Source organism: Mesoplodon mirus, assembly GCF_964341445.2.
Source record: "Mesoplodon mirus genome assembly, chromosome: 3".
Lineage (NCBI taxonomy): Eukaryota > Metazoa > Chordata > Mammalia > Artiodactyla > Ziphiidae > Mesoplodon > Mesoplodon mirus.
This window is the reverse complement of record NC_138978.1, coordinates 51,298,673-51,325,106: the sequence shown is the minus strand read 5'-3', so window position 1 is coordinate 51,325,106 and position 26,434 is coordinate 51,298,673. Positions and strand designations below refer to the sequence as shown.

The following is a 26,434-nucleotide window of genomic DNA, read 5'->3' as shown; positions in this document are numbered from 1 at the left end:
ATCAGTGCTCTTATCAAGGAAACCCCATAGAGCTCCCTAGCCCCTTCCACCATGTGAGGGCACAACGAGAAGTCTGCGGCCTGAAAGAACACCCTCACCTGACCAGGCTAACACCCTGATCTCAGACTACCAGCCTCAGAACTGTGAGAAATACATTTCTGTTGTTGATAAGCCACCCAGTGTGTGGTACTTTATTAGAGCAGCCCAGATGGACTAAGACACTTAGAGGGATGGTGAGGACGGCCTCGCAGGATACACTCCAGAGAGATTCACCCCCCAAAGACCCTCTTCTCTCCCTGAAACTAATACTCATGATTGGAGAGAAATCATGCCCTGCCCCCCACAGCCAGCCGGCAGCGACTCACCCCCAGGTCACCCTCTCTGATCCTGGAATCGGGTCATACTGGCTGCAGTCGTCTTCCAAGACCCTGACGTCTTCACAGTTGTCCTCATCAGAGCCATCCAGGCAGTCCTGGTCTCCATTACACACCAGGTGGCGTTTCAGGCAGCGACCTGAGGAGAGCCCGTGGATGCTTCTAGAGTGTCCGGGACTCCTCCCCCTCCCTCATGACCCGCATTCATAGTCACCAAGTCCGTTCCACATCTGAAATAGCCATTCGATCCTCCCAGTCCTGTTCCATCCTCCTTCCTTCCTCACTGCCTCTGCCCTCCCTCCAGCCTCCATGTCTCTCACCTGTAGCCCCCCAGCTCAGACCCTGCCCCAGGCTTGCTCTTTCTAATTCAGTCTCCACATTGCAGCCCCAGGGATCTTTCTAAAATTCCAGTCTGGCCGTGTCATCCCTTGCTCTGCATCCTTCAGGACCTCCCCATTCCTCTGCTTCCAAATGTCACTGTCTGGCCCCCGGTAACCTACCTGGCCCATCCCCTGCCTCTCTTCCCAAAGCACTTATTCTGGGCTGATTGTGAGTCCCTAAATCTCTGCGTTTTTGCACGTTCTGTCTCCTAGACAGAACTAAGTCTCAGCTCAAGTACCATTTTGAATCCTGCCCTGACTGCCCAAAGCAGATTTAGGCACCCCCTGCCAGAGTCCATACATTGGACCTTGTACATACGCCCATTACACTGGCTACCACAGGACACTCTCATTGATTCCTTATAGGTCTGTCTCCCAAAGAGACTAGGAGTACTCTGAGATCAGGCACAAGGACTTTTCACCTCTGCATCACCAGCAGGTAGCACATTGTCTGGCCATCATATGCACCCAATCAGCATTTACTCAATGAATGGATGGATGAGTGAATTGTACCTTTTCCAAATCAACGGGTGTTCCAGCAAAGTTGCCTCAAATTTCCTTGGGCTGCTGACTTGGCTTAAAATTCAGCTTCCTGGGTCCCATCCCAAACCCCAGAACAACAACTAGGGGAAGTGCTCAAGAGCCTGCATTCTAACAAGCTCCCGGAGAACTGTTTTGCATATTAAGTTTGACAGGCACAGCTGTTATCCTTCTGAGATGCTACTCACCTGTCTCCTTACACTGGAAATCCTGTCCACACTGTGCTTGCTTCACACAAGCTGTGGGACTGTGACAGCTGGCTTGGTCCCAGACAGTCCCACTGCAGATGGTTCCCCCGAACTTGTTTGGCTGCAGGAGGCTCCGGTATCTGTACTAAATCAGATTTGGAACCAGACACATTCATTGTCTATCAATCAACTGAGATGGGTGCAGGCAGGTCTCAGCTTAACATAAGGAATGACTGTCTAATGATTGAGAGCTTCCTGCAAAGCTGTCCTTTGCGGGGATGAGTGATCATTAATGGCGGTGTTCAAATAGAGGTGGCACTGTCACCAGCTGGAATATTGAGTAGGGCCTCCAAACATCAAATGAGAGGTTTGGGCTAGTTATTTCTAGGGTCTTCCTACTTGCTAGGAAGGACCTCTGTCTCCACCTTCTGAAGCCAGTTAATACCTATTCATCTTTCAAGAGTCATGGTTTACCTCCTTGGGAACAAACTTCCCTAACTAAGTAATATATTCTCAGTTCCCTATGTACCCTCTCTCCTAGCACTTGTCATATAAGGTTGTGATTGATTGTCCACTTCTTTGTCTACCTTTCTCACTAGTTTAGGAACAATTTGCACATAGGGTTAGGGTCAGCAAAGGGAGGGCCACGTCTTATTTGGCTTCATATACTTGGCACTTGATCTGTGGTCAGTTACATGGTAGTCACCTTTAAAAAGATGTTTATCACTTTTCCTTTGAAGAATTTCTTCTGGTCATGGCATTTCCTCTTTCCTTGTGGCATGTCTCGTATGGTTCAGGTGGGGGTGAAGTCACCCCCTCAGTCACAGGACGTGTGGATGTGAACGAGGCAGGGCAACCACAGTGCCAATCATCTGCCAAGTTGCAATGATTGGTTCATGACTCAACCTTATGGCAATCAGAGTCCTCTCTGGGAAGTTTCTTTCAGAACTATTGGAAAAGATAGTTTCTTTTGAGCTGAAGTTGCTGGGAATTGTGGTTATCAAGTGGTCATCTTGCGTACTATAGAAAGAGCCCATCCAACAATTAGAGAGACAAAAAGAGCTCTGAAGACATCATCTGAGACCCTGTGTCCAGCTCTGACTGCAGATGAATAAATACTTATTGAAGGAAGGAGAGAAAGAATAAAAATGCATACCAGTCTTGGGCTCAATGTTTTTATGACACTGTCTTCTCTAGGGTGTACAGTGTTAGATACTAGCGTATCAGGAAGAAGCTGAACAGTAAGATATTCCAAGAAATTGAAGTTCCATCCCTGTCTTTAAGAAACTTAGAGATGGTTGAGGAGATAAAAAATATAACAATATAAAACATGCTGTATGAAGAGCTTCACACGGAGTGTCAGTCAGCACCATATTTTCTGCCGTCTCTTAGCCCACAGGCCTTAGCTTCAAAACTGTTAATAAGTAAATAGGAAGGCAATGATTTGAGAAGTAAGTGAATTGAGTTCCTGACCTGAATCTGTTTATTACTTGCTGTGTAAAGTTATCAGTGCCTGGCACTTTCTGCCTCAGTTTCCAAATCTATAAAATGAGGTGGCTTAGTTGACCTCACTAATCACAATTACTTATGATTCCTTCACTTGTGTCCTATAGTTGAAAGAGCACAGGCATGAGATTAGACCAACTTAGGTCCAAATCCTGGATTCACTTACCAACTGCCCATGAGCAAGTCACTTATCTTTTCTGAGCCACCACTGTCTAGTACGTAAAATAGGTGTGATGACACCTCCCCTCGAAAGGGTTTTATGAGAACTAAGCAAGCGAAGGTCTGAGGACACACCTAGCCCTGTGCCTGGCATATCATTGGTGCTCAATAAATGGAAGTGGTTTCCACATCATTATCAGTGAAGCCTTTTCCAGATGCTTCCAGGGGTGAGTGTGAAGCTTCCCCTCCCTTTCCTCTTGCCCACTTCTGCCTACTTAACTGCCTCTTAGCAAAGAGGCAGAGGTAGCAAAAAGAAGTGAGGATCCAACCTGCCCATTTACCTTCCCTGACTTTCAGTTAATAACAGCAATAAAAGATTTGTAAACTAGGTGAGAAGAGATTATAATTAGCGATCAGTGTGGGAATAGGAGGATATTTTCATTTTCTACCCACTCTCTTGCCCCACAATGCAGTAACTAAAAGAGAGCTCATCATACAAATATATAGCCAATTCTCTTTCTCAACCTTGAAAACATTCATCAGTTATAAGACCTGAAGTTACCATGATGGTGATGATGGTGATGGTAGCTACCAGTTATTGAGCGCTTACTATTGCCCAAACCCTTTACATTCTTTATGTCAGTTAATCCTCACAAGTCTAGGGGGTTGCGTACTATTAATGATCCCATTTTAAGCTGGGTTAGAATTTCAGTTCTGCCACTTATGGTATATGTGTCACTGGGTAAATTACTTAACGTCTCTGACCCTCAGTTTTCTCATCTGTTGGATGAGAGAGATGAGAGTGTTCTGAGGTTAGTGATAACACGGGTAAAGACATCAGCATTCTGCGTGGTTCTGGTATGTGCTTAGTAATAATAGGTATCAGCATCATCATCATCCTCGTAGCCAGCTGTTGGGCTACTCTGGAAGGATTATGACTGAGTGGGAATTGGATTAGGTGACCTCTAATATCACTTACTACTCTCCATATAGCTCCAGGAGAGGCAGGAGAGGCATATAGCTCAGGTTCATGGGCATTTTGGAATCAGACTGACCAAGTTTTAAATTGAGGCTCTGCCACATTCTTACTGGGCAAATTAAGCAAAGGGATTGAGTGGTGTCTGTCACCTACTGTTGGCTGTGAAAGTCAAATAAGAAGATGATTTATTTAAAGCATTAGCACGGTCCTTGGTATACAGAAATTATTTAATAATGGCGACTATATTTTGTCATTATCATCCTTCCTGTGGTTTCTGTACTTGGAATGATGGTGCAGACATGAGGTTCATTCCCACCCGCTCCTTATTTTCTAGGTTGTTATCAAATAATGAAGACATTGTATTGCAGAAAGGTTGGTAAGGATACTTCCCTAGGGACCTCTCCGTGCCATTACCCATGGTTGGTATCATTAAGACATAATTTTCTTTTCTAGGTAGTAGAAAATGTTTCTTTCCAGAAATGCACATCATTGATTGGGTGATTTTGAGAGGAAGAAAAATATTAATAGAAAGAAACTCAGATGGTCTTTCAGTTTAAAACTTAACAGAATTTAATTATTTTAAGGATTACTTTAAAGACACATGTCTTTTTGAGTCCCTAAGAAAGTAATAAACGTTGATTTAAACTGTAAGTCATTCACCTGTGCTATCTGCTATCTAAAGTGCAGCACAAGAGAAAAATGTAGCTTTAGGATGCTGTTTAAATGTATAATAGGTTGACTAAAGGCCATGCAAGGAAATTAAGTCCTAATCCTTGAAAGTTGTAAATGTTATCTTATTTGGAAAAAGGATCTTTGCAGATATCATTAATTTGGAGAAATTACTCTGCATTATCCAGGAGGACCCTAAATGCCATCACAGTTTCCTTATAAGAGGAAAGCAGAGGGAGATTTCACATAGACACATAAAGGAGACACACAGAAGGGAAGGGGTGATGCAGACAGGAGCAGAGATTGGAGCAAGGCAGCCACCAAAAGCTGGAAGGAGCAAAGAACGGCTTCTCCCCTAGAGTTTCCAGAGAGAGCCTGGCCATGCTGACACCTTGATTGCAGACTTCTGGTCTCCAGAACTCTGAGAGAATACATTTCTGTTGTTCTGAGCCAACCAGTTTTTGGCATTTGTTACAGCAGGCTCAGAAAACTAATCCAGGATGTCAAAGCAGAATGAGAACTGGGGGCCAGATATTTTTAAATTGGGACATCGAGGATTCTTTGGCATATCCTAGAGATGGGAGAGGCAAAATCATAAATTTTAGCTTTCAAAGTTGAATAAACTAGCTCCAAATGGTGTTTCTGCCAGTGTCATCAAAACTTCACAGGGCACTTTTTTTTTTTTTTTTTTTTGCGGTATGCGGGCCTCTCACTGTTGTGGCCTCTCCCGTTGCAGAGCACAGGCTCTGGACATGCAGGCTCAGCGGCCATGGCTCACGGGCCCAGCCGCCCCATGGCATGTGGGATCTTCCCGGACCGGGGCACGAACCCGCGTCCCCTGCATTGGCAGGCGGACTCTCAACCACTGTGCCACCAGGGAAGCCTCACCGGGCACTTTTGCATCTAACTGAGGAGGGGATCTGGAGGCAGGAGGACTATCAGTAGGCTCTGCAGGAGTATCACTCAGGTGAGAGAAGAGCAGGGCTTGATTCAAGGCAATGGGAGTGGGGTTGGGGAGGAGGGCACAGATAGGAAGTATAGAAACAGCTCACATTTATTGAACACTTACTTTGTGCCAGATGCCATGAAAAGCACTTTGCATGCATTCCTCATTTAACGCTCTCAATAACTCTATGGTGTAAGTATTGTTTCTACTTCCATTTATAGATTAAGAATCAGAGACACAGAGAAGGTAAAAATTACGTCCAAAGTAACACAGAAAATAAGGTGCAAGCCAGAATCTAAGCTGCAGAATCGAAGCTAAAAAACAGGCTTGACAGCAATAGGCTAATAGACAAGTTTCGGCGGTGGTGTACCACATCTGGGCTGCACCCACCCTGGGTGCATCCAGTGAAGGCATGTGTCATCTGCAGAGATTTAAAAATACTAAGAAAACAGAATAGAAGTTAGTCTTCTTTCTGTTGTCACCATGAGCCAGTGATTCTGAACAAAGACAGAATTGTAATACTCCTCCCTGACAGAGCCCAGTGCTCTCAACATCCCCCTTATGCCACTGAGTTTAACGATCATCTTGGACCCATTAAAACCACTTAGATGGGCAAGACAGATACACATCTGTTCATTGGGCATGTCAGCCTTTTCAGTGCATGAAAGTGAAATCCTCAGGAACACCCTGTGTGACATGCTTTGGTTTATCTCAGTTCCTCATAGGTCATGGACAGCTTGGCATTTTGTTCCTAAGCCATTGGTCCCTCCAGATGACCCTCATTAGATGGTAATACATAGGCCAGAACCCAGAGAGGCCAGTGGGGATCAGTGTGCCCATGTCCGGAGTGCCACTTTTCTGCATCTAAGCCATAACATACACATCTTTTGCAGCCTCATCCAAATGCCTTACAAACAAAATCAGAAGAGGCAGAAATAAGTTCCACCAGCCACGTGCGTATGGCTTCTGAATACCCTTTTCTCCCCAGACCTCTAGATTTATAGACGTGACTGCTTATCTCCATTTGAATGCCTAGTACACAATTTAAATGTTAAATGCTCTAAAATTGGTCATATATGTCTCACCTTTTTCTCCTGGCATGGAAAGCAATCTGTCCACTCTCCCCAGTTGCCCAGCTGGCAGGAAACAGCTGTGGGAGTAGAATTCTGAGCAGCCCGACTGACTCTCCTAAAGAGAGAAGAGACCCCTTGCTTCAATATTTAAATTTTTTATCATGATCATTTTAATTTTTGTAATTATAAATTCAAAAAGGTCTTTTAACATGACAGTAGCTTAATAATATGAAAACAGGTGCTGAATTTTTCTCCAGCTTTATTGAGGCATAATTGACAACAATCGTATGGTGTATTTAGGATGACCAACGTGATGGTTTGACATACATATACGTTGTGACATGATTATCATGACCAAGGGAAACACATCCATCACCTCCCATAGTTGCCTTTTATTTTTCTTTCTTTCTTTCTTTCTTTCTTTTTTTTTTTTTTGGTGTGTGGTAAAAACACTTCAGATCTACTCTCCTAGCAAATTCCAAGTGTACAATACACTATTACTAACTATAGTCACTATGCTGTGCATTAGAACCCCAGAACTTTTTCAGCTTATGACAGAAAGTTTATATCCTATGACCAGCCTCTGCCCATGTTCCCGACCCCACAAGCCCCTTGTAACCACTATTCTACTATCTGGCTTTATGAGTTAGACTTTTTTTAAATTCCACATATAAGTGAGATCATGCAGTATTGTCTTTTTCTGTCTGGCTTATTTCACTTAGCATAATGTCCTCCAGGTTCGTTAATGTTGTCACAGATGGAAGGATTTTCTTCTTTTTTATGGCTGAAAAGATGCTTAATTTTTTATTTTATAAAGGTTACCCCTTGATTTGGGCATCTGGGTACCTGTAGCTGTAGAACATGAAGCAATATCACAATATATATTCCCTTAGCCTTAAAGTTATCTGGAAGTGGGAGTGGGGATGGAGCAGGGAAAGGAGAGGAATGTCCATAAATGCAGTTATTCTTACTTGGAACACTGGGCTGTAAGGGTACTTCTAATACTAGAATGATTCTATCTTCCTTCTTAAGAATTGCATGTGCTGTTTTTAAAACAAAAGTTATATGGCCTAATGCCCTTTTCTTCCCCAATATTTTATTGTGGTAAAATACATGTAACATAAAATTTACATTTTACCATAACCATTTTGAAGCTTACAGTTCAGGGGCATTAAGTACATTCATATTGTTGTGCAAGCATCACCAGTTTCCATCTCCAGAACTCTTTTCCTTTCCCTGCATCAATTTTGAGATGTAAAATTTAAGCAACAACAACAAAAGAGTTGTGCACGTTTTCCCTCCAATCATTTCCAGTTTTAAGAAATGAAGAATAAAAATTTATTGTGCCTCTACTGTATGCAGGGATGATGCTGTAGGACTTCAGAATTCATGCTAATTATGCTGTGAACTGCTTCATGCGATGAATGATGCCCCCTATGCTGAAACCCCAAACAGGAAGCTCTAGGATCATCAGGAAAGTGATGTTCACCTTTATCACTGGTTCTCAGACTTTGGTCCCAGGAACATTTTATACTCTAACATACTATTGAGGACTCTGAAGAGTTTTTGTTTAATGGGACTGGGTCGATCGACAGTCACAGAATCCAAACATCAAAACTGAGAAATGTCGAAATATTTATTTATCCATTTAAAATTACAACAAAACCATTACATGTTACCATATATGTTTATTTAACAACCTATTTCTGGGCTTCCCTGGTGGCGCAGTGGTTGAGAGTCTGCCTGCCGATGCGGGGGACGTGGGTTCGTGCCCCAGTCCGGGAGAATCCCCCATGCCGCAGAGCAGCTGGGCCCGTGGGCCATGGCCACTGAGCCTGCATGTCCGGAGCCTGTGCTCCGCAACGGGAGAGGCCACGACAGTGAGAGGCCCGCGTACCGCAAAAAAAATAATAATAATTAAAAAATAAATAAATAAATAAATAAAAATCCATTTCCAAGAAACATAATTATTGAAAAGAGTGTTATTGTTTTATGTTTTTGCAAATCTCTTTTGATGTCTGGTTTAGTAGAAAGCAGCTAGATTCTCATTTCTGCTTCTTCATTCAATATGTTGCTTTATGTTGCTTTGGTTGAAATCTATGAAGAAACTCCAGCCTCATACAGTTATGTAGTTGAAAAAAATTATGTAGTTGAGGAGTGTTTTAATAGTCTTCTCAGGTAATTGTGGATGTTCTTTGATGCTACACCAAATCTTGAAAAGCAGTCATTTCTTAAATGTTAATTACACTTGGAACCTGAAAGCCTATCAATGAATTTTTTGTACTCTGTTACATTAAAACCCATTGATCTATGTATCCTTTAAATGTATCTGGTACCCACACATGATTTTTATAACATCAGACATTGGAAATTTAAAAAACAGTGGTTCTCTGAGTGTACATATCTTTAAAATAGTCACACATTTCACTATAACATATTAATAAGTCAAATTTATAAATATTAACAGTGATCTCAAGTTCATGGTAGTGAATACATTTTCCAAAATTTTAATTTTCATTTGAAAGCCCAAATTTTGTCATTGGTAACAAATAATGCCATTTGTTTTCCTGGAAGTAATAGGCCCTCTGCTCATTTTTGAGACAATGTCTGCCAAGTATCTTAGCCTGAATAACCATAGTTTGTTTGGCAGTTATTCTGTCAAGTAAAAACAGTGTTCCAGGAAAAAGGCATCAACACTAACTTACAACTCAAACAATTGTTTTTTCTCAAGAAAAAACATGTACTGGGCCTCCCTGGTGGCGCAGTGGTTGAGAGTCCGCCTGCCGATGCAGGGGATACGGGTTCGTGCCCCGGTCTGGGAGGATCCCATATGCCGCGGAGCGGCTGGGCCCGTGAGCCTTGGCCGCTGAGCCTGCGCATCCGGAGCCTGTGCTCCGCAACAGGAGAGGCCACAACAGTGAGAGGCCCGCGTACGAAAAAAAAAAAAAAAAAAAAAAAAAAAAACATGTACTGTACCCTCATACTTAGGTACAGTAGAAGTTCTTTATGCATTTTTTCCATTTTGCCACAAATATTTAAGTAACATGTATTCAAAGATTGGGTTTTAACAAAATTAACAATTTAAACTATTTTCAGGACTTTTCTAAGTGAAACAATTTCTTTCCTGTGAGTTTGGTGTCAATGCCTTGATTTGTATCAAGGCCACAGTAGTTTTAGCCACCATTACTTTTTTTTTCTTTTTAATTCTTGAATTTTATTTTATTTATTTTTTTATACAGCAGGTTCTTATTAGTCATCTATTTTATACACATCAGTGTATACATGTCAATCCCAATCTCCCAATTCATCACACCTCCACCCCCTGCCCCCACTGCTTTCCCCCCTTGGTGTCCATACGTTTGTTCTCTACATCTGTGTCTCTATTTCTGCTCTGAAAACCGGTTCATCTGCGCCATTTTCTAGGTTCCACATATATGCATTAATATATGATATTTGTTTTTCTCTTTCTGACTTACTTCACTCTGTATGACAGTCTCTAGATCCATCCACGTCTCAACAAATGACTCAATTTCGTTCCTTTTTATGGCTGAGTAATATTCCATTGTATATATGTACCACAACTTCTTTATCCATTCGTCTATTGATGGGCATTTAGGTTGCTTCCATGACGTGGCTATTGTAAATAGTGCTGCAGTGAACGTTGGGGTGCATGTTTCTTTTTGAATTATGATTTTCTCTGAGTATATGTCCAGTGGTGGGATTGCTGGATCATATGGTAATTCTACTTTTAGTTTTTAAAGGAACCTCCATACTGTTCTCCATAGTGGCTGTATCAATTTACATTCCCACCAACAGTGCAAAAGGGTTTCCTTTTTTCCACACCCTCTCCAGCATTTGTTGTTTGTAGATTTTCTGATGATGCCCATTTTAACTGGTGTGAGGTGATACCTCATTGTAGTTTTGATTTGCATTTCTCTACCAATTAGTGATGTTGAGAAGCTTTTCATGTGCCCCTTGGCCATCTGTATGTCTTCTTTGGAGAAATATCTATTTAGGTCTTCTGCCCATTTTTGAATTAGGTTGTTTGTTTTTTTAATATTGAGCTGCATGAGCTGTTTATATATTTTGGAGATTAATCCTTTGTCCGTTGATTCATTTGCAAATATTTTCTCCCATTCTGAGGGTTGTCTTTTTGTCTTGTTTATGGTTTCCTTTGTTGTGCAAAAGCTTTGAAGTTTCATTAGGTCCCATTTGTTTATTTTTGTTTTTATTTCCATTAGGAGGTGGATCAAAAAACATCTTGCTGTGATTTATGTCAAAGAGTCTTCTTCCTATGTTTTCCTCTAAGAGTTTTATAGTGTTCGGTCTTACATTTAGGTCTCTAATCCATTTTGAGTTTATTTTTTTGTATGGTGTTAGGGAGCATTCTAATTTCATTCTTTTACATGTAGCTGTCCAGTTTTCCCAGAACCACTTATTGAAGAGACTGTCTTTTCTCCATTGTATATCCTTGCCTCCTTTGTCATAGATTAGTTGACCATAGGTGTGTGGGTTTATCTCTGGGCTTTCTATCTTGTTCCATTGATCTATGTTTCTGTTTTTGTGCCAGTACCATATTGTCTTGATTACTGTAGCTTTGTAGTATAGTCTGAAGTCAGGGAGTCTGATTCCTCCAGCTCCGTTTTTTTCCCTCAAGACTGCTTTAGCTATTCGGGGTCTTTTGTGTCTCCATACAAATTTTAAGATTTTTTGTTCTAGTTCCGTAAAAAATGCCATTGGTGATTTCATAGGGATTGCACTGAATCTGGAGATTGCTTTGGGTAGTATAGTCATTTTCACAATATTGATTCTTCCAATCCAAGAACATGGTATCTCTCTCCATCTGTTGGTATCATCTTTAATTTCTTCGTCAGTGTCTTATAGTTTTCTGCATACGGGTCTTTTGTCTCCCTAGGTACGTTTATTCCTAGGTATTTTATTCTTTTTGTTGCAATAGTAAATGGGAGTGTTTCCTTAATTTCTCTTTCAGATTTTTCATCATTAGTGTATAGGAATGCAAGAGATTTCTGTGCCTTAATTTTGTTTCTTGCAACTTTACCAGATTCATTGATTAGCTCTAGTAGTTTTCTGGTGGCGTCTTTAGGATTCTCTATGTATAGTATCATATCATCTGCAAACAGTGACAGTTTTACTTCTTCTTTTCCAATTTGTATTCCTTTTATTTCTTTTTCTTCTTTGCCAAGGCTAGGACTTCCAAAACTATGTTTAATAGTAGTGGTGAGAGTGGACATCCTTGCCTTGTTCCTGATCTTAGAGGAAATGCTTTCAGTTTTTCACCATTAAGAATGATGTTTGCTCTGGGTTTGTCATATATGGCCTTTATTATGTTGAGGTAGGTTCCCTCTATACCCACTTTCTGGAGAGTTTTTATCGTAAATAGGTGTTGAATTTTGTCAAAAGCTTTTTCTGCGTCTATTGAGATGATCATATGGTTTTTATTCTTCAATTTGTTAATATGGTGTATCACATTGATTGATTTGCATATATTGAAGAATCCTTGCATCCCTGGGATAAATCCCACTTGATCATGGTGTATGACCCTTTTAATGTGTTGTTGGATTCCGTTTGCTAGTATTTGGTTGAGGATTTTTACATCTATATTCATCAGTGATATTGGCCTGTAATTTTGTTTTTTTTGTAGTACCTTTGTCTGCTTTTGGTATCAGGGTGATGGTGGCCTCATAGAATGAGTTTGGGAGTGTTCCTTCCTCTGCAGTTTTTTGGAAGAGTTTGAGAAGGATGGGTGTTAGCTCTTCTCTAAATGTTTGATAGAATTCACCTGTGAAGCCGTCTGGTCCTGGACTTTTGTTTGTTGGAAGATTTTCAATCACAGTTTCAATTTCATTACTTGTGATTGGTCTGTTCATATTTTCTATTTCTTCCTGGTTCAGTATTGGAAGGTTATACCTTTCTAAGAATTTGTCCATTTCTTCCAGGTTGTCCATTTTATTGGCATAGAGTTGCTTGTAGTAGTCTCTTAGGATGCTTTGTATTTCTGCAGTGTCTGTTGTAACTTCTCCTTTTTCATTTCTAATTTTATTGATTTGACTCCTCTCCCTCTTTTTCTTGATGAGTCTGGCTAATGGTTTATCAATTTTGTTTATCTCCTCAAAGAACCAACTTTTAGTTTTATTGGTCTTTGCTATTGTTTTCTTTGTTTCTATTTCATTTATTTCTGCTCTGATCTTTATGATTTCTTTCCTTCTGCTAACTTTGGGTTTTGTTTGTTCTTCTTTTTCTAGTTCCTTTAGGTGTAAAGTTAGATTGTTTATTTGAGATTTTTCTTGTTTTTTGAGGTAGGCTTGTATAGCTATAAACTTCCCTCTTAGAACTGCTTTTGCTGCATCCCATGGGTTTTGGAGCTTCGTGTTCTCATTGTCATTTGTCTCTAGGTATTTTTTGATTTCCTCCTTGATTTCTTCAGTGATCTCTTGGTTATTTAGTAATGTATTGTTTAGCCTCCATGTGTTTGTGGTTTTTACACTTTTTTGCCTGTAATTCGTTTCTAATCTCATAGCATTGTGGTCAGAAAAGATGCTTGATATGATTTCAGTTTTCTTAAATTTACTGAGGCTTGATTTGTGACCCAAGATATGATCTCTCCTGGAGAATATTCCATGCGCACTTGAGAAGAAAGTGTAATCTGCTATTTTTGGATGGAATGTCCTATAAATATCAATTAAATCTATCTGGTCTATTGTGTCATGTAAAGCTTCTGTTTCCTTATTTATTTTCATTTTGGATGATCTGTCCATTGCTGTAAGTGAGGTGTTAAAGTCTCTGACTATTGTTTTGTTACTGTTGATTTCCTCTTTTATAGCTGTTAGCAGTTGCCTTATGTATTGAGGTGCTCCTGTGTTGGGTGCATATATATTTATAATTGTTATATCTTTTCTTGGATTGATCCCTTGATCATTATGTAGTGTCCTTCCTTGTCTCTTGTAACATTCTTTATTTTAAAGTCTATTTTATCTGATATGAGTATTGCTACTCCAGCTTTCTTTTGATTTCCTTTTGCAAGGAATATCTTTTTCCATCCCCTCACTTTCAGTCTGTATGTGTCCCTAGGTCTGAAGTGGGTCTCTTGTAGACAGCATATATATGGGTCTTGTTTTTGTATCCATTCAGCAAGCCTGTGTCTTTTAGTTGGAGCATTTAATCCATTCACGTTGAAGGTAATTATCGATATGTTTGTTCCTATGACCATTTTCTTAATTGTTTTGGGTTTTTTTTTTTTGTAGGTCCTTTTCTTCTCTTGTGTTTCCCACTTAGAGAAGTTCCTTTAGTATTTGTTGTAGAGCTGGTTTGGTGGTGCTGAATTCTCTTAGCTTTTGCTTGTCTGTAAAGCTTTTGATTTCTCCATCAAATCTGAATGAGATCCTTGCTGGGTAGAGTAATCTTGGTTGTAGGTTCTTCCTTTTCATCACTTTAAGTATATCATGCCACTCCCTTCTGGCTTGTAGAGTTTCTGCTGAGAAGTCGGCTGTTAACCTTATGGGATCTCCCTTGTATGTTATTTGTCATTTTTCCCTTGCTGCTTTCAATAATTTTTCTTTGTCTTTAATTTTTGCCAATTTGATTACTGTGTGTCTTGGCCTGTTTCTCCTTGGGTTTATCCTGTATGGGACTCACTGCACTTCCTGGACTTGAATGGCTATTTCCTTTCCCATGTTAGGGAAGTTTTCAACTACAATCTCTTCACATATTTTCTCGGGTTCTTTCTCTCTCTCTTCTTCTTCTGGGACCCCTATAATGCGAATGTTGTTGTGTTTAATGTTGTCCCAGAGGTCTCTTAGGCTGTCTTCATTTCTTTTCATCCTTTTTTCTTTATTCTGTTCTGCAGCAGTGAATTCCACCATTCTGTCTTCCAGGTCACTTATCTGTTCTTCTGCCTCAGTTATTCAGCTATTGTTTCCTTCTAGTGTAGTTTTCATTCCAGTTATTGTATTGTTCATCTCTGTTTGTTTGTTCTTTAATTCTTCTAGGTCTTAGTTAAACATTTCTTGCATCTTCTCGATCTTTGCCTCCATTCTTTTTCTGAGATCCTGGATCATCTTCACTATCATTATTCTGAATTCTTTTTCTGGAAGGTTGCCTATCTCCACTTCATTTAGTTATTTTTCTGAGCTTTAATCTTGTTCCTTCATCTGGTACATAGCCCTCTGCCTTTTCATCTTGTCTATCTTTCTGTGAATGTGGTTTTTGTTCCACAGACTGCAGGGTTGTAGTTCTTCTTGCTTCTGCTGTCTGCCCTCTGGTGGATGAGGCTAGCTAAGAGGCTTGTGCAAGTTTCCAGATGGGAGGGACTGGTCCACCATTACTTTTACACTGTCAGTGCAAACATAAACACAGTGAAAAGAGCGAATAATGTCTTAGTATTATTGTAAAATTGTTTTGAACACCCAGGCATCACCCTGAAAAGATCTTGGGGACTCCCTGGAGCCTGTAGACCACACTTTGAGAAAATGTGATCTATAAAATGATGCTAGTATAGAGTGCCAGCCCTATTATCTGTTCAAAAAAACTTCAGTGCTCAGCTCACCATCTTCCTCTCTACTCCAGTTCCTCTCATCATCCTGGAAGACCTCAGCATCCCTATAAATGAACCATCAAATGCTCTGCACTCTCAGTTGCTCCTTTTCTTCCTCTCCAATGACCATTTTCTTCATTCTATTATCTTCCATGTTTTCATCCTGGACTTTCTTACTCTCTGAAACAGCTTCTCCTCCAAATCGCTAATTCATGAGTCACCTGTAAATAGTTATTTGGGGCTCCACAGCCTCGTCTCCTTCTATATCTATATGCTCAAGGATTCCCGTGCATTTTTCTTGGACCTCATTGTGGCCTCCATTGACACCCAAGCTTTCTCTCTATCAATAAGACCTCTCCTATCTTCATTTTCCTTTATAATCAGTTTTGATTTCGTGATCCATCATTTTTAAATTTTAATTATGTCCTGAATTCCTGGACCCCACTGTTCCCTTGATCACACCTACCTGTAAAACCCAATCGTGAAAGAATCCAACTGTCTTTCTCCTGGGTGACTCCTAGGTATCTTTCAGCCTCATCATAAACATTGGTTCTTTAGGAAAACATTTCTCAACACCCAGACTGATAGATATCTCCCTTCATATGATTTGTCAATCTCTGCACATCTTCTTCTCAGCACTTAATTATCATACTTATAATGTTTGTATAATTTCTGCCTTCTCCACCAGATCATAATCTCTATGATGGCAGGTACTTGTACTGTTCATATGTTTGCTATTGAACTCCTGGCACTTATCATGGTGCCAGGCCCAAGGAAGGTGCTCAGTAAATATTTAGGAGAGGAAAGAAAATAAGGGAGAGAAGGAGGGAGAAAGTGAGGGAGGGAGAGGGGGGAAGGAAGGAAGGGAGGAAGGAAGGAATGAAGGAAGAAAGGAAGGATAAAAAGGGGATAGAATGAATGAAGCCAATGTATGGGAAATAGAATGACATTGTTTAGAAATTTATTTGAACCTAATTTCCAGTTAGAATCTAATTAAATGATTCTGGTGTCTAGACATTCGGATGGCTCAAGGTTTGGTCCATATGTCATTTTTCTGATAGATTGTCCTAATAATAAAAGTGTGAAGCATAGAAACACGGAGAAAAACAAGAGTTCTGATCACTAAAACGTGGGAGAGAAGTTACAGGGAGGAGGTTTGGGAGCAGAAAATGACTCCAGTATTAGTTCTGCATCTCACTGTAGAATTGTCAAGATAATGTCATTGTAAGCCCACAGAGACTGCATTATGATGTCAAAATGGAAGGAAACAGTGTTAATAGATGGAAGCAAAAGCTTAGAGCAGTGCTGTGTTGCTGTAGTTTTAAAAGCTTTGTGACGTGATGTCTAGACAGAGGAACACACAGTCATGCTATCACTGAAGCAAGGCTACAGAAGGTACACAAGGGCCATTCATTAAGTCATTACAGGGCTCCAACCTTTTAGCCAATATCAATATGATGGGCATCTTCTCTTATCGTTCCAATGAATTTTTTAAGGTCGTTTATTTTTTGTTGATTATAAAAGTCATATGTTCTCCTAAAGAGAACATAGAAAAGACTACAAAAGAAAAAAATTGCCCCAAATTCCACCACCATTAATACTTTGTTATATTTCCTTTCATTCTTAATTTTTATAACATAGTTGAGGTCATACTATTACATTTTTATATCTTTATTTTTCCATTTAATATTATCAGAGAAATGTAAACTTTTTATAATGACTTCACATTGTTCCATTCCACTAACATTAAACAATTAGAGTACTGAGCACCCAGTTTTTCTGTATTCTAAGTTACTTACTGAAGATACTTCCTGTAGAATAGGATGGCTGGGTTGAAGGATACAAATGGTTTCAAAGCTTTTGACACATACGGCCAAATGGCTTTCCAAAAGAACCGTATCAATTTTTCAATTACTTCAGGAACGTTTAATAAATCTGTGGCCTAGTAAATCTTGGCAAATAGTTTGAAAGCATCTTCCAGCTACTGAAAATTTACTCAAGCAGGAAGAGATTTAATGTAGAGCAGTAAGATTCAGGAGTCTTTGATTCTAGTCTTTAGTTGGCATCTACCTTGCTGTGCCACTATGGGCAAGTTTCTTTAACTGTCTGGCTATTAAGTTTTTCATCTGTAGAATCACCACAAGGGAATATAGTGCTATGTGCAGGGTTCCCAAAGTATGCTCTGTGGAGTACTAGTTCCTGAGATATGCACCAGAGGTGAGGAGGAAAAGAAGTAAAGTTACCTGGTCAAATACATTTGTATAAATTGTATACAACATACTGCTCTTGAAGATTTAAAATGCCCAACAACACATTAAGGCTCTGAAAAGTTCTGCATTTTAATTTACTTAACAGAGCATTTACCCAATTTTTGACTATAGGTCATTTTTTTCTTTCATGTAATATCTGTAAGACTATTTAACACAGTTGAAGAAGCACTGATGTAACAGAAAGGGCTTTCGAGCCTACCAAACATGCATTTAAATCCAGTTTCTGCTATTTATAGCTAAAAAACAGAGATAATAACTTGTGAGACTGTTTTGAATATGGAGTGAGATTACATATGCAAAGCATGGAAAGCCCCAAGCATCAGCCTGACATACATGTTAGTTTCTTCTCTCTAACCTTCTCAACCCCAGAATGCATCAAACCTCTCCATCTTCATCAAAAACATATTGAATGCCTATGCTGTGGAGGGCTGGAGACTAGTGAGATGCTTTCCATCTGCCTTTTTAGATAGGGTGGCATTTTGGGCAAAAGGCCTAAAATGGCCTAAAACCTAGACTTGAACATGTAATCTGTGAGTCAAATGCTTGACCGCAGAATGTGGCCACCTCAGCAGTTTAGATCACAAAATAATTAATTAGCTACCCATCCCAGGCTAGGTCAGAAGGCCCAACCCTGATTATTTCCAGTGGGTCATCCTAATAAGTAGGCTCAGCTTATATTCAAGACTGATTGTCACTAATTCTATAACCTGGAGCTACTCCCATTCAGTTACATGGGAATTACATCATGAAGCATACTTAAAATTTGACTTTGAAAGTGCTGAGTCTCTAGTGACCTCCATGTTGCTAAATCCAGTGGAAAGTTTTCCATCTTGATCTTAATTGCCCTCTGTTAACCATTGTTCCTTCTTGAAATCTCTCCTCTCTTGGACTTCAGTACCACACTTCCTTGCCCCCTTCCTACCTCTGTGTCCAGTTCTCTTTGATGTGTCTGAAAACTAGAATTCCCCAGGGTGCAGTCTTGCCTTTCTTTTTTTTGCTTCTCTCACTCTTAAGAAGGTGATATCCACTTCCTGGGTTTCACATACCACCTATGCTAATGCGTCCTAGATTTAGATCTTCAACCTGGACCACTGCTCAGAAATCCTGTTTTGTTTATCCGACTGCCCCATGTTATATCTCCACTAGGTGCCTGTCAGGCATGGCAAACTTAATGGCTCTGAATCGAAACTCTTAATTTTCTTCTTTTAACTGTTCCTCTCTCAATTTTATCCACGTCAGTAAGTGGAACTACCCTAACACACAGCTGCTTAAGCCAGATACCTAACAGTGGTCTCTAATTCCTTCCTTGCCCTCACCCCCATATCCAGTCCTTTGGAAATTTCTGTCAATTTTGCTTTCAAGATATATCTCAAATATCTTCCCTTCTGCCTGTCTCAGCTGCCCCCGTCCTAATTTAAGGCACCGTTATCTCTCACCCAGATAATTGCTATGGCATCCTATGATCCAAGACATTCCACTTCAATTTCCTCCAATCCGTTCTCTGCACAGACACCAGGATGATTTTTTAAAATTAGAAATCAGATAATATCCCTCCTGTATAAGACCCTCCAGTGATTTTTGTTTGTTTGTTTTTTGTTTGTTTGTTTTGCGGTACGTGGGCCTCTCACTGTTGTGGCCTCTCCCGTTGCGGAGCACAGGCTCTGGACGCGCAGGCTCAGCGGCCATGGCTCATGGGCCCAGCCGCTCTGCGGCATGCGGGATCCTCCCAGACCGGGGCACGAACCTGTGTCCCCTGCGTTGGCAGGCGGACTCTCAACCACTGCGCCACCAGGGAAGCCCTGTTTGTTTGTTTTTTATTACACATAGACTACAATCAAAATTCCTCACCATGGTGCCCAAGGTCCTCTGTGATCTGGCCCCTGTCCCCCTTTCTGACATCCTCTCAGGACTCAATCCCCTGGTCTCACGCTGCTCCCATCCTGCAGGTCCTCAAATGTGATGAGCCATTTCCTTCAGGGGGATCTTAGCATGTGCTGACCTCTCCACTCTCCCTACTCTTCACTTGGTTTCTCCTCACCATCCTTCATATCTCAGCTTAAATCCACCTCTGTAGAGAATGCCCCAACCTGCCTATTTTTAGATTGCTCGATAGCCTTTATCAAAGGACGCTGTTTGCTTCCTTCATACTATTTATCACAATTTTTACTGAAATGTTTGGTTTACATGTTTATTGACTGATTCCATCACTACACTGTAAATTCCAGGAGGGTAAGGACATTATCTGTTTTGCTCATCACGTAGCATACCTGGAATATGTATTGAATGAATGAACAAAAGGAATGAATGAATGAATGAACAAATGAAAAAAAAGTGTCTACCGTGTTCCAGGTACACATAGAATTCCACACAGAACTTCTGGTTCTAAGCATGTTCCAGGCTCTCCTGCAATATATGCATAGTGCTCTTTCCTCCACACTGAATAATCACACCTCATCCATCTGGTCAGACCTTCCCAGTTCAGTTAAGTCTCATGTCCTCCAGGTGGTTTGCCTTGACCTATGCTAACATAATCCCACGTATGTAGAGCCTCCTACACTTTATTCCCACCCTTAGACTCCAAGTTCTGCAAGGCAGGGGTCATGACTCTACTGATCACCATGGTCCCCTGAGCACAGTATCTGGCATACAGTGGGAACACAATAAAAACTTTTGTATGAATATATTATCTCATTTGATCTTATGTTATATAATTTAAATTTTACTAGACCCCTGTGGAGTAGGAATTATTATACCTATTTTATAGATAAGTAAAACAGATTCAGAGGAAGATGAAATAATGTGGTTAAGGTTATATAGATAGTAAGAGGTAAAGCAAGAATTCAAGGGGCTTCCCTGGTGGTGCAGTGGTTGAGAGTCTGCCTGCCGATGCAGGGGACACGGGTTCGCGCCCCAGTCTGGGAGGACCCCACATGCTGCGGAGCGGCTGGGCCTTTGAGCCATGGCCGCTGAGCCTGCGTGTCCGGAGCCTGTGCTCCACAACGGGAGAGACCACAACAGTGAGAGGCCCACATATCGCAAAAAAAAAAAAAAAAAAAGAATTCAAACCAAGGCTGTTCTGACTCCCAAATCTATGCATTTTAAAAACACATTCCAAGAAATACTATGAAGGATTTCTGACAAAAGGGAAATAGAGTAATAAAAGTAATTTTCTAAAAGCTTACCATGTTCCAGTTTCTATGCTCATTGCTTTATATTAACTCTCTTAACTCCTGACAAGCACTCTATGAAATATGTATTGTCTCTATTTTATAGATGAGAAAGTTAAGCCTTAGAGAGTTTAAGTAACTTACCCAAGTTCCATAGCCACTAAGTGGTGAAGCCAGGATTTAAACCCAGCTTGATCTCACATCAAAGCCCACACCCAATACTGCTTGAATATAGCTAAAGATTAGTTACCCCGAAAAAAAAGTGTCCATAGTCATGAGACTCACTTTGAGTCACATCCACTACTCCAATTGTTTATATTAGCTAAAATTTCATGCAGCCTGAATTCATGTTGATCTCCAGTCATCTGGACAGCTATAGAAAATATTCCCACGGCCCTGGCCTGGGTTACTTTGGTGAACACTCTGATGCCCATGAAACAATAAAATAAAAAAGAAGATAGTGATTTAAATTTCATTAGGATCCACTGCCTGTATGACCTATTTAAAGAAGCAAACAGATCCCTGTGGTTATCTTCTACGTTTGAGGTCTTCACTCATATTTCTTTAATCCCCCTAAGGTATTTTGTTCATTCTTCATCAGTGGAAATGTTGGGTTGGAAATGTTATAAAAACCTTTGGGTATCCTAATTCCCAATTAAATATTTGTTTTGCTTTTTTAAAAAACAAATTTACTGGAGTATAGTTGATTTACAATGCTGTGTTAGTTTCAGGTATACAGTAAAGTGAATCAGTTATGCATATACATATATCCACTCTTTTTTAGATTCTTTTCCCATATAGGTCATTACAGAGTATTGCATAGAGTTCCCTGTGCTATACAGTAGGTCATTATTAGTTATCTATTTTATATATAGTAGTGTGTATATGTCAACCCCAATCTCCCAATTTACCCTCCTCCCCCTTACCCACCTGGTAACCATAAGTTCGTTTTCTACATCTGTGACTCTATTTCTGTTTTGTAAATAAGTTCATTTGTACCATTTTTTAGATTCCACATATAAGCGATATCATATGGTATTTGCCTTTGTCTGACTTACTTCACTCAGTATGATAATCTCTAGTTGCATCCATGTTGCTGCAAATAGCAAGATTTCATTCTTTTTTATGGCTGGGTAATATTCCATTGTATATATGTACCATATCTTCTTTAGCCATTTCTTTAGCCATTCCTCTAGCCATTGATGGGCATTTTGGTTGCTTCCATGTCCTGGCTGTTGTAAATAGTGCTTATCAAAATGGGCGCTCAGTTTTGAAAAGATTTTTTTTTTCTGGTGGGTGAGGGTAGCAGTAATGGTGTAATAACACTGATCTGGGGCTTAGAAGGCCTGACTGTACAACTAGGAAACTGGGTGACTGACATATCAAATTGCTTTGTTTCCTCTCTGGCTCTCAACTGGAGGGGATAATGATTACAATAGTCTTAGAGGGACATAATGAGGTTTAAATTGGTCAATATTCATAAAATGCCTAGAGGAGTGATCTGGTTGTTATTTAATATTCCCCTTCTCTTTCTGGGACTCAATTTCCTTATCTGTAACATGAGTGGATTAAATTAGATGTCAAAGTCCTTCCTAATTCTAAAGACCTATGAAATAAAAGTGATGGAAGTAGCAAACAAGGATTTTGAGTTATTTTAAGTATATTAAAGTAAGGGGAATCATGGACATGATGAGAAGTGAAAGATATAAAAAAGTACCAGATGAAAGTTTTGAAGCTGAAAAATTATAAAAACCAAAATGAAAGATCCATTGGATGGGCTAAAAAAACAGATTAAATACTGCAAAAGAAAAGATCAGTAAACTTAAAGATATAGAAACTATCCAAAATGAAACAGAGAAAAAATACTGCCAAAAACAATAAAAAAAGAACAGAGCCTCAGTGACCTGTGAAATAACATCAGGGAGTCGAGCATACCTGCGATCAGAAGCAGAGGAGAAAGTATGTGGCAGAAAACATGTTTGAATTAATAGTGGCAAATTTTTTTTCCGCAAATTTGATGAGAACTATAAATCCACAGAAGCACATCTAGGCACATCATAATCAAACTGCTGGAAATCAGTGACAAAATATTAAAGGAGTCCATAACAAAGTGGATCTCTCCTCAAAGATTATACAAGCTGAAGATAATGGAATGATATTAATGTCTTCAAAGTGATGTGGGAGGAAAAAAGGAAGCTTTCCACTTAGAATTTTATAGTCATCAAAGATACCCTTCAAAATAAAGGCAAAATACAGAGTTCTTCAGACTAACAAAAATGGATAACTCCCTCACCAAAATTCATTCTGCACTATAAGAAAGGTCAAAAGAAGTTACTCAGGAAGAATAAAAATGGTATCAGAAGTGGTATGATATTATTTGAAGGTAGGCTGTGATAACTTAACGATGAATGTTGCAAAGCTTAGAGTAATAACCAAAAAAAAAAAAAAGTAGATTTGCTAACAAATTATTTGGAATTAGAAAAAATACAAAATGCAAAAGATGACCCAAAAAAGGAGAAAAATAGAAACAAAGAACAGATGGGACAAATAGAAAGATGGCAAACCCAAACCCATGCATATCAGTAATTACATCTTATATAAGTTGTATAAATACTATGATTAAAAGACAGAGATTATTAGACTAGATAATAAAGTAAGACCCATCTATGTGCTATCTATATGAGGCATACTTTAAAATATAAAGAGTCAGATAAGTTAAAATAAAATATTGGGAAAAAAAATTCACCACGCAAACCCAGGGATAATGAAAGCCTTTCATAATGATAAAGGGGCAGATCATCTACAAACCTGTATGTAGATAGATAGATAGATAGATAGACAGACAGACAGACATAGATAGACAAGTAGATAAACAGATAATAACAGAGCTTCAAAATACATGAAACAAAAACTGATAGAACTGAAAGGAGAAATAGACAAATCCACAAATATACTTGGGGATGCAACATTCCTCCCTCAGTAATTGATAGACAAGGAGGTGAAAACTTGAGCAGCATTAATAACCAACTTAATGACTTAGAACTATACATGACAGATGAATACACACTTTGAAGTGCCTGTGACATATTCACTAAGATATATCATATTCTTTGTCATAAAACAAATCTCAATAAATTAAAAGGATTGAAAAATTTTTAAACTTTTTAAAGCAACGCACATGCTATAATGTATTATTTGTATAAAACACATAAGAGAGAGTCATTGCTTTTTGAGGCTGAATATAACGTCTTTTCATCAACATTGTCTTAAAATATTTTTCTCAAACCACACTTTTCTAAGAATTTATAGTAATGGTATAATAACACACAGGCAATATACTTTATAATAATGGTAAATATGAGCTTATAAAAATGTATACCATTAAAAATATAAATGTATATCATCTGTTTTCAATGTTAGTGTTTATATTTTATTTGAGAAAAATAAATTGTTAGTTATTTTGCCATTGTTAAATTTTTTTAAAGTTTGAAGTGAGACTAATCCAAAAGATCCATACTAATTGGCACATTGCAATTTTTTTCGTTGTTAAATTTTATTTTAGTTTTTTAAATTAATTTTTATTGGAGTATGGTTGCCTTACAATGTTGTTTTAGCTTCCACTGCACAACAAAATGAATCAGACATACACATACAGATATCCCCACCCTTTTGGACTTCCCTCCCATTTAGGTTACCACAGTGCATTAGGTAGAGTTCCCTGTGCTATACAGTATGTTCCCATCAGTTGTCTATTTTATACATTGTATCAATAATGTATAGGCACATTACAAATTTATTCTAGTTTTTATCAACCATCAGAGAGATGAAAAATACCCAAAAAATGACCATGACAATCACACACCACTAATGGCAACAGCTTTCCTTGAAAACTTACTAAGTACCAGGCATTGTTCTAAATACTTTTTATGCATTTAATTCTTCCTCTTACTTGCCTCCCACTTTACAGCCCAGAACACTTAACTTGCCTAAGATTACACAAATAGTAAATGCCAGTGCCAGAATCTGAACCCAGTAAAGTTATTTCACCACGTAGTTTTGCATTTGCAAAGCCAGGGTCAGGCACACTGGCATTAGACAAAAAGACCTTGTGACTTCCTACTTCAGCACTTTGTAACATATTTAATTGGTTCTCTTTTGCCTTGACTTCAAATTTGCCTCTTCACTGGTCTTTCTTGTTTGATAAGTTCAAACATCAAGACTCTTTGTTCATTTTCAAAAAGGATTACAATGATAAGCTTTTATAATTAAGAGTATCTCAGCAGAGATTTCCTTTACCACAGTTCTCTTGCCTTTATCTTCTAATTATTAGAGATGAATTTTCTGATTTTTCAAAATTGTATTCGCTTTAAATACAAGTTGCAAATTAACTGCTTATAAAAATGCCTTTCCCCTTCTTAACTGTTACTTAAAGGAAATCTCTAGTCTAGCATTTAAAAGCAATAATGATTCAAAATTGAATCATCCAACAAGAATTTGAATAAAATAACTCTACTTAAAATCTTCAATGTTTGGGAGAGAGGGACTTCTTTAAAGCTATCACAAAGGCAAAATAAGAGGCTGTTTAAGCACCACAAAATACTTGATGTTAAGATTTAAAAAAAAAATAACAGTGAAGCCAGTTTGGGATATTCAAGGAAATGGAATGGGTAAAATGCAATGTACATATGAAAATATCACTTCTATTCGTTACTCCATAGCAAAAGGTTAGGTCGTTTCTAGGATGAAATGACTCAGCATCTTTACAGTCTCTTGCCTTTCCCAAGATAATTTTATATACATTATCTAATTTTATCCTTCCCAAAACACTATGAGATGGGTATTCTTACACACAAATGGATAAGCAGAGGTTAATTGTCCAATATAACTCAAGAGAACTATTACTTATTAAGTTGAGTATACTTTATATCCAAGATTTTATTTCATGTTCATTAACTCTTATAGAAGAGACATTATTATTCTCATTTTACAGATCGGGAAGCAAGCACAAAGCGATTAGCTGATTTACTCCAGATCAGCCAGCTCCTAAGTCTTGGAGCTGCGATTTGCACACAGGTCCATCTGACACCAAGTCAATGCTCTTGTCACTGGCCTGGACTCCTTCACTGAATTAGTAATAATGTGGAAAGAGGTCACATTCTATCCTAAAACAGCCTGTTGCAAACATGAGAGTGTCTCAGTTCCCCACCAAGTAACCCCTAACTGCAAATTTTGCAGAAACTTTTGGCCAACTCACCAGTTCACCTTCTCCTGTATGGCTACCCCAGGCTGACAAGTCATCAAAGACAAGAGGAAAAAAGCAACAGCAAACATTTCATCCAGAAGCCACCACCCTATATTACCTAGAGAGGAATAAAACTGTTCAGGGAGTTGGAGTAAAAGAAATCTACGGGCTGGGATCTATAAGATCTACCTAATGTTTGAAATGAACAGAACTCACTTGATTCTCATTCAGATGTGGTTAATTACTTACCGGGGTATTGATTAGCCAAACACCCTAAAATCCCAGACACCAAAGGCCACTGTCCTTCAGACCTTTGGAAAAGCAATATCCATATGGTTGAGGAAAGGAGGATATTTAACCAATTTCAGCTAAGCAAAGGGATCTTATTTT

At 39.1% G+C, this 26,434-nt stretch overlaps 1 protein-coding gene across 1 annotated transcript in view; it reads right to left on the bottom strand.

Annotated features, from left to right (window-relative positions):
* The window catches only part of C8A (complement C8 alpha chain), a 68,016-nt gene extending 41,792 nt beyond the window's left edge, over positions 1-26,224 (bottom strand). The window contains exons 1-4 of the mRNA XM_082614048.1: positions 26,057-26,224; positions 6,827-6,929; positions 1,483-1,627; positions 366-513 (exon numbers count right to left, since the gene is read on the bottom strand). Of these exons, the coding sequence (XP_082470174.1) occupies positions 366-513; positions 1,483-1,627; positions 6,827-6,929; positions 26,057-26,133 (473 nt within the window). The 5' untranslated portion in view covers positions 26,134-26,224. The remainder of the gene's footprint in view (positions 1-365; positions 514-1,482; positions 1,628-6,826; positions 6,930-26,056) is intronic.
* Between the last annotated feature and the right edge of the window lie 210 nt (positions 26,225-26,434).